Source organism: Gekko japonicus, unplaced genomic scaffold (assembly GCF_001447785.1).
Source record: "Gekko japonicus isolate JY-2015 unplaced genomic scaffold, Gekko_japonicus_V1.1 scaffold421, whole genome shotgun sequence".
Lineage (NCBI taxonomy): Eukaryota > Metazoa > Chordata > Lepidosauria > Squamata > Gekkonidae > Gekko > Gekko japonicus.
Window position 1 is genome coordinate 40946 of NW_015164195.1, and position 9340 is coordinate 50285.

The following is a 9340-nucleotide window of genomic DNA, read 5'->3' on the forward strand; positions in this document are numbered from 1 at the left end:
GCTCGCTCGCTCTGAGGAGGAGGCGGCGGCGGAGGCGAGGCCAGCTACAGAGCGTCTCCTGCGCACGCGCAGGAGACGCTCTTGTACTTTCGGGGGGATTTAAACATCCCCCCGAGATTTTTTTCAACGTTTTATATTTTTGTGCACACGTGGGACTGGCCCACGTGTGCACAAACCTCCCCCGGCCCCCCAACTGCCCCCAGAGCGCTGATCTAGTGATCCGCACTCCAGGGGCAAGTTGGCTATTAGATATATAGATTATGCAGGAAAACTATCTGGCAATGGCCAGCGTGGTACTGTGAGCACTTCCAGTCAAAAGAATCTGTAACTTCCAATGGGCTTGGCGAAAAAAACAGATCATTTAAAAAGGGAGAAAGAAACAAGGTTCGATATCTGTGGAACTTTGGACAATCCAATAAATAACGGAGCAAGGTATCAAGCCTCCCTGTGTCGCAGCTGCAAAATCTATCAGCTAATGGAATCCTTCCAAAACGACCAGCAAGTTCTGCCATTGGGATTGAACTAAAACAAGTCAACATAAAGGCTCGATATCTAGGAACCTACAGTAGTTGAGATACGCTGGGCTAGATTTTGGATCTGCCGGTCCCAAGCAGAGAGAACAAACTCTACAGGCCCAGATTCTGGTTCTGAACTCATCTAAAGCAGAAAGGCATCTCAAAATCAAGTTTCTAATAGAGGTCAGACTGGGGCAATCGATATCGTTAGGGGAAATCCCCAGCCAATCCAGGTGGGAGGCATCCACCCCCAATTCTAAAAAGCCCACCTGGAGAGCCAGTTTGGTGTAGTGGTTAAGTGCGCAGACTCTAATCTGGGAGAACCGGGTTTGATTCCCCACTCCTCCACTCGCAGCTGCTGGATGACCTTGGGCAAGCCATAGTTCTGATAAGAGCTGTCCTTGAAAGGGCAGTCCTTGAAAGAGCTCTCTCAGCCCCGCCTACCTCACAGGGTGTCTGTTGTGGGGAGGGGAAGGGAAAGGTGTTTGTAAGCCGCCCTGAGACTCCGAGTGAAGGGTGGGGGTATAAATCCAATCTCCTCCTCCTCCTCTTCTTCTTCTTTCTGAGGAGGCACAAGTTAGCTTACGCCAAAATCTAAAAGCAGACACCCAGACCCTTGCCTCTAGGGAGCACACACCTAGTTCAGCTCTCAATACGGTTCCTGCCACGCAACATGGAGCTCCTGTGATTCTTCAAAAGAATCTAGCAGGTTGTTCTAGGTAAGTTGTGCCCGACCAGGTGCCTCAGTTGTGCCCGACGAGGTGAGTGCTGCAGAAACACCAGGAGCCCATCAGTGCAATCCCGTGCATATTCATCCGTGAGTAAACGCCACAGTGGAACATGCTTCTGAGTAGACAAGCACAGTATAACACTGCAGCGCCCACAACCTGCATTGCAGAGGCACGCTTTATTTGTGCTCAGCTGGGTAAGAAGAAAACAGGATTCGCTATAGTTTCCCCAAATTGTGCAGAGAGGGAATTTCAGCCACAGCAGCTTCTCACACTGGTCAAAAATTCTCACTTCCGTATAGCTAATGCCACAAGAGTTCTCTATAGAATAGATATGCAAGAGGAAGCTGTCGTATCACTACAGCCATATTGGGGAGGAGGGGGAGGAGGAGGAGGAAGGAGAAGGGGGAGATTGGATTTATACCCTGCCCTTCACTATCCGAAGGAGTCTCAGAGCGGCTTCCCTTCCCCTCCCCACAACAAGACACCCCGTGAAGTAGGAGGGGCTGAGAGAGCTCTCTCGAGAACTGCCCTTGAGAGAACAGCTCTGAGAGACCTTATGACTGACCCAAGGTCATTCCAGCAGCTGCACGTGCAGGAGTGGGGAATCAAACCCGGTTCTCCCACATTAGAGTCCATTCTCTTAATCACTACACCAAACTGGCTCTCAAGGATATAAATATCTGAAATAAAGCTATAATCCACTGCGAGCGTCTGTTGTAGGTTGAAGAGCAGGGTAAGAGATCTGACTATACAAAAATATAAATAAATATTAAAATCGCCGCAGTATAAACTTAAAGCCGTTTTGCTGCAACAGTCTCCCTTGCTAGAACTGTAGAAAACTGCAGATCCACTGCAGAGCACTGAAGTAGAACTACTGGCATCCAGTGTTCCCTCTAAGCTGAGTTAGTGTGAGCTAGCCCACAGTTTTCTAGTCTCCGGCTCACACATTTTTGCCTTAGCTCAGGAAGGAGGGCTCCAGAGCAAACTAATTTATGCAGCAGCCAAATCGCTCACTCACAACTTGAATGCCAGCCGCTCACAAAGTAGAATTTTTGCTTACAGGACTCCCCAGCTTAGAGAGAACACTGCTGGCATCTACTCTGAACTACAGTTCCCAGGTGACTTCAGGATTAAGATAAGACCATTAGCCAGTTTTTGACTGCAGTTTTGCAAACGAGCTCTTGAAAGCAGGAAGGAGCTTTCTTGAGGAACAAACACTGACACTGCTGCTGCCCATCCCTGGGCCAGAGGGTGCACATACACACACTTTTGAAGCTGCCCCATAATGAATCAAACCACTGGCCTGTCAAGGTCAGTATTGTCTACACAGACTGGCAGCAGCTCTCCGGGGTCTCAGGCTGAGGTCTTTGACATCTACTGCCTGGTCCTTTGGACTGGAAATGCTGGGGATTGAAGCTGGGACACCACCACCACCCCCGCGTGCCAAGCAGTGGCTCTTCAACTGAGCCATGACCCCATTAAGGCCTAAAAAGTCTGAAAGGAGGCAGCAAAGGCTTAGTATGTGAATCTGTACAATGCAGTGGCAGGAGTGTCAGACTAGGCTCTAGGAGAGCCGGGTTCTAACCCCCCACTCGGCCATGGAGCTTGCTGCATGACCCTAGGCCAGTCCCTCTGTCAGATCTACCTAGGGATGCCAGACCCTCCCCCTGGTGGGAGTCACCTGCCGCCAGGTCCCACCTCTCCACCTCCAATCAGCTGGCCGGTAGGGTGACTTCCCCCCCCCCCAAAAAAAGGAAGGAACACCACTGACATTACAGCTACATGCCTACATGCCTGGAAGTGATGTGGGCACATCAGGGATGACGCTCTGGTTTTTGGGCAAAAACTCTATGGTAGAAGCTAATCTATCATAGAGTTTTTGGCCCAAAAAACAGAGCGTCGCCCAGACATGCCTACATCACTTCCGGGTCACGCTGAAGTCATGTGGGCATGTTGCTGAAATGCGGAAGAAACTCCTAGTAAGCCCACCCTCCCCCATCCCCTGCTGGCTGCCCAAAGGAACACGGCAACCCTAGATCTACCTACCTCACAGGGGAGCTGCAAGGACTTAAAAAGGGAAAGAAGATCCAAATTTGCTTTCCTGAACTCCAGGGAGGAACAGCAGGATAAAAATGTACTGCGGTGGTGGAAAGTGCCATCAAGTAGCAGCCAATTTATGGTGACCCCCCTAATAGGGTTTTCAAGGCAAGAGATGAACAGAAGTGGTTTCCCATGGCCTGCCTGTGCATAGCGACCCTGGAATTCCCTGGTGGTCTCCCATCCAAATACTAACCAGGGCCAAACCCTGCTTAGCGTCTGAGATCTGATGAAATCAGGCTAGCCACCCACATCAGGGCGAAAATAAAAAGTACTACGATCGTGCAAAGGAAGTGCTTTGAACTCAGCAAAGCAGTACGTGAACTTGCAGTGTTGTTCTCTTCAGTGGCTTCTTGACTTGCACACCACGCACCAGCTGCTTTATGCTAAGGGCAAAGCTGCCATCGCCATAACGAGCAGGGGGCAAAGCAAAATCGGATGCTTGAGCGGCCGTTTACCGGTCCAGTTTGTCATGCTGCATTTGTGTGTATTGGGGGTGAAGGTTGCCTAGTCTCCCAGTCCCTAAATTGCTGTTTTCTCCTACCTGATGTGCAAAAAGGTTTACACCCTGGACCATTTTGTTGGTCTTTAAGGGGCTCCCAAACACTGACTGGGATAAGCCAGGCTATCCTACTCTCATCAGACCTCGGAAGCTACGCAGGGTCAGCCCTGGGTAGTGATTGGATGGGAGGCCTCCAAGAATGTCCAGGGTGGCCACACAGAGAGGCAGGCAATGGCCAACCACCTCTGAACGTCTCTTGCCCTGAAAACCCTACAGGGTCGCCATAACTCGGCTACGACTTGATGCCCTCCCCCACCAGAGGTGCGCCTGGACTTTAATTTTGCGCTCTTCTCCTTCCTTTGGCAGTGGCTAGTTCGTTCTAATCAGTGTTTGAAATTCAGGACCCACCGCCAGCCGACTCTCCCACCATGGTGTCTCTGTGCTGGCTACAGCCATCCCCTGGCAGGAGTTTTCCTTCCATGCCACTCAGTGGCTCTTGCAGCACTCACTTGCCCCCCCCCCGGCACAAAGTACGTCATCTTCTCTCGCTAGTTTGCTTTCTTTTCCTGCTGCCATCTGACAGCGTCTCCTCTTCCCTAACTCCTCCGTGGGGGTGAGCTAAAGATGTAAAATTTCCAGAAATTTTGAAGCTCGGAAAAAAGACCCAGGTTTTTTCCAGAAAAAAATGGAATTTTTTGGGAAAATTGAAAAAAAATGCTACATTAGCACTTCTTTTTTCTTTTTCAGATTGAAAGTCATTCTGTTACTTTAGGAACATAAAATATGACTATGGACATTTTTACTTGGCATGAAATTATCACAACTAGCATATTAAAAAATATAGTGTATCCAAACAATTATTACAAACAGAATACCCACCCACATGCAAAAAGAAAGCTGAAACCTTTTTCTTTTCTTGTGACAATAGCACCTCCTAAAGGAAGAAATGCATCTTGCTCTTGCATTGGAGAGTTCAGTTTGTAACCTAGGACTTGCTTGTCCTCAGTGCACAGAAATTAGATCAATCTGATACCATACATATTTTTCAGAAATGATATGGAAAATATTTGAACTCCTTGTCTTAAAATATTTTATTCATTATGTTAAAATAAAATGTTCCATAATCAATTTTTTTCCTTTTCTTTTTTCAATTTTTCCATTTTTTTGGAAAAAAAACAAAAAAGGCTTCAGGGAAAAAAATGGGGAAAAAACAGTTTTTTCCCAAATTTTTCCGGGCCTTCACATCTCTAGGGTGAGCTCCAGCCCCAATTTCCCCCCACCCACTGCCCCCTCCTGTTTCCACGGGTTCCCATTTTTCAGAATGATGCCTGCTCTGTCTCACTTCCTTCAGCCTTCCTGACTCTCATTCACACAGGCAGGGGAATAAAGTGCCAAAGGTGACACCCCGGGCTGTGCTGCTTTAGGAAGAGAATCATCTATGTTAAAAAATGAAAAACCCTGCTGATGGAAAACAAGCACAGCAAGCAAAGAGACAGAGGAGCAGTTTTCTCCCTGCCACACTAGAGTTTTGCTTGCATGGAGTACCTTTTATACACAAGAGCATTCAAAGCAAAGTTTCATCCCCTGAAATCTGAGGTGCAGTGTTCCCTCTGAGTTAATGTGAGCTAGTTCACAGTTTTTTAGCCTCCGGCTCACACATTTTTGACTAAGCTCAGGGAGGATGGCTCCAGAGCAAACTAACTGCTGTAATAGCCAAATGGCTGGCTCACAACTTTAATGGCAGTAGCTCACAAAGCAGAATTTTTGCTCACAAGACTCCACAGCTCAGAGGGAGCATTGGGACACGTGTTCTACCACCACGTTCTCCTGCATGTGCAAATCTTTTCTCAGCCACCTGCTCCTTAGTAGTTCTCAGGCTACAGAAGGTCTCAGCCGACAGCCAACATTCTGTCCAGTTTCCTGGCAATACTCTCAATCAGCTTACAAAGCACAAACCTCACTGCAAAACACTTTTGATTGGGGGAGGGGGCAATACAATTTAACACTAAATTCAACCGCACAGTATCAACACATAACAAAACCACATCACCATCACACAGCAATAGTTGCAAACCTAGGGGCACTTGGTCGGTCTTAAAGGTGCCACTGGAGTCAGACTAATCTAGGTTCAAATCCTCACTAAACCAATGAAGCTTGCTAGGTAACCTTGTGCTACGTACTCACAGTCTAACCTACAACAGGACTGTTGTGAGGATAGACAGTGGAGGCGAGAACTAGGTATGCTCTGAGTTCTTCGGAGGAAGGCTCAAAATAAACGCCAGATTGTTGTTATTCATTTTAGTATATCCTCAGTGGATTGCCTAAGACCACACAGTGAGTTTGTGAACAACGCCAGGCCTGCACGGGAGACAGCCTGGTTTACAACTGAAGGCTTGCCAATTCAATTCATGCTTTAGTAAGAGGCAGAATTCGCCACCTCAAGCTCAGTATGGAGCGATGGATATTACATATAACGATAATCAATGTCAAGCAAATCAAATCAACTGATTTTATCCAGACGCACACAAAACAAATATAATTTCATTGATATTTTCAGTTTATATTATTGCATACCACTTCGGAAGTCAGCTTTTCCTTTTGGACAAAAAAAAAAACATAGCGAAAAGACGATGAAAGAAACCAATCCAGCCCAGCAGCCCCCGTGTATGTCACATTCACACGCTTCAGGCAAGCCCTTATATTCCTAACAATTACCGTGATATAGGCTGCTGCCACACACGCTAAGTAATCCACTTTCAATCCACTTTCAGTGCACTTTCAAAGTGGATTTTGCCAGTTCACACAGTAAAACTCCACTTTGAAAGTACACTGAAAGTGGATTGAAAGTGGATTACTTAGCGTGTGTGGCAGCAGCCACACTTACCTTTTTGTAATGACCATTGTAGAGTAATACTCCTTACATACACTATATGAGATTCTCTGCTGTTATGCATACTTACCATGTTTTTATTATTATTGTATTGTTATTGGTTACCCAAGTTGTATGTTAATGTTGTTTCTTTGTTTTTGTTAAATGTAACATCTTTGATTACAATAAAAGTTTATATAAAAAAAAAAGCCCTTATAAAACCGGCACACGCTTAAAAAGGTGACGCGGTCAGGGCCGCAAACAGACTAAGGGGCAGCGCGCGCGCGCACGGCCTCTGCTATGAAATGTCCTCCCCACCAGGGGGGAAGGGAGGGGGAGAATGCACTCTGCACATGCTCAGAAGCACGCTCTGTTCCAGGAGTGGCTCCTGTTCCCTCCCGGGGCTGAAGGGATCCGAGGCCTCACCTCCAAGTAATAGAGGTCCTGCGTGGTGATCTGCGAGTCCAGATAATCCTCGTAGGTGTTGAACTGGGTGACGATGTGATCCACGGCGGCCACGGCGTCGTCGCCCTCCAGGCCCGCCATGCTTTCCCGGCTCCACTGCCCCGGGCCGCGGCGTCCATCGCAACCGGCCCCAGCAACAGAACTCCGCCCGCCTTCCTAAGCATTGACCAACCGGGGAATAGCCGCTTTCGTGGGCCACGCCCCCAACTCCGAACAGCCCCGCCTCGACTTGGCCCTCCCGCCTCCCGCCTCCCTTCCCGATAGAACAAAGAGTGGAATTGCGCGCGGGGCAGCCCCGCCTACCGGCTCCCAGGCGCCCAATCGCGTCTCGCGCCGGATTTCGACCCCGCCCCGTCCGCACTCCCCGTGGGTTAGAGCGCCGCTGGAAGAGAACCGTTTATAGCAGAAATGACCTTGTATAGGTGCAAAAGTCTTATTATGGCAACATCTTTCGGGGGCCACAGCGCGCTTCGTCAGATGCAATGGGCTCTGGCCGCCACCTCCTATGGAGGCTCAGAAAACATGCTTAGGACGCAGTGCCAGATTTACGCATAAGCTAAATAAGCTACAGCTTAGGGCCTCGCAATCTGCTGGGGCCTCGAATAAAAACACAATATAAAAAGTGATTTCAAATATTAAAAAGGTGTATATATTTTAATTTTTTTTTAGACCAGCTGATGTAATTTAAAACAGTAGGGGGCCTCTGGGTTTTGTATAGTTTAGGGCCTCAGCAAGTCTAAATCCGGCCCTGTTAGGACGCCATGCCGCATGGCTGCGATGCAATGCGCAGTCACCTGCAAGTAAGCCCCACTGCAGGCAAGAGTTTAACACGAGTCTCAAGGGACTCTTGTTGTTTGGGTCCACTAAAACGGCTACCCTGCTGAAATTTATTAAATAGGGTTGCCTACCTCCCCCGGGGGTAGCTGGAGATCTCCTGGTGTTTCAACTGATCTCAAGGAGACAGAGATCAGTTCACCTGGAGAAAAAGGGCACTTTGGAAGGTGGATTCTACCGCATTAGGCCTTGATGGTCTCTCCCCAGACTCCAAATCTGGGGATTTCCCAACTCAGAGCTGGCAAACTGTAGGCCATGCTTACTCTGAAGTAAATCGCCTTGTGTGCAGTGGGGCTTACTTACAGGTAACTGCATTCCTATGCATGTTTTCTCAGAAGTAAGACCTACTTCACTTAGTGGGACTCACACACACACTTCCTTTAGGGGAAGCCCCATTGAACGAAGTTGAATTTACTTCTGAGTAAACATGCACAGGATTGCACATTCTGTTACTAATGAGCCCTGACTCCTAAAGTGACCACTTGGGTGGGCTTGATTCCTGTGCTGCTCTCATCTGTGAAGGGACCTGAGGCTGTTGCCCTAAGAGCTCCAAAAATAAAGAACCCATCATGAGACAGCATGGAAATGATATATTCGATATGCCTAGGTGAGAGGATAAATAATACTTTATCAGAATATTGTTGGAAGGGAAGGACTTTGCACTGTCTCTTAGCCTCAGACTTTAGAGGGGTCTGTAAGAGGGGTCAAAGAGATAGGGAGGCCAGGACCCTGATCATCCTTCTCTTCTGCTGCTCTGATACTATCCCTTTGATGTGTAGATTGCTACTCTCAGGGAAACTTCCTTCCTTCTAGTCTGACACCTCCTCTCCACACTGTACTAGCTCTTCTTCATCTTGGCGCCATGAGGGCTGGACATGCTTTCCTGCATCTCTATCCATCCTAGCTAGTTAGACTAGATTAGAATCCTATCCCTATCCTAACTAGAATGGAGTTCCTTACAATAAAGGACTCATGTTAGTTTTACAAAGATAAAGAAGCTCCATGTGTAACTTTGTTTCTTGTCAGCACACACAAACCAGATAGACTCTGCTGCGCTATGTGCCTTGAGCACTCTGCTAACCAAATAATCCTTCAGATATGTGTGTATATACTGTGTGTGTGTAGTGCTGTCAAGAATTAACGTTTGGGAAGCTACCTTAATGGGGTATAAGTCAGACAATGTAAAAATGGCTGAACCAGAATATGCATGGGTAAATTCAAGAGCTGTGGTTCCAGGAAAATTTATATGCCTGAAGAAGATTTGTTCGAAACACGCAGGCTATGCCCGGGAGGCGTGTTGCTAGGCTTGCTTGCTAGCTGAATCACC

At 47.8% G+C, this 9340-nt stretch overlaps 1 protein-coding gene across 1 annotated transcript in view; it reads right to left on the minus strand.

The window, feature by feature from the left end:
• Positions 1-7260, minus strand: part of LOC107107949 (chromosome unknown open reading frame, human C4orf22) — a gene marked incomplete at its 3' end in the record, with an annotated part of 25551 nt that extends 18291 nt beyond the window's left edge. The window contains exon 1 of the mRNA XM_015408316.1: positions 7141-7260. Coding sequence (XP_015263802.1) covers positions 7141-7260 — 120 coding nt within the window. The remainder of the gene's footprint in view (positions 1-7140) is intronic.
• Between the last annotated feature and the right edge of the window lie 2080 nt (positions 7261-9340).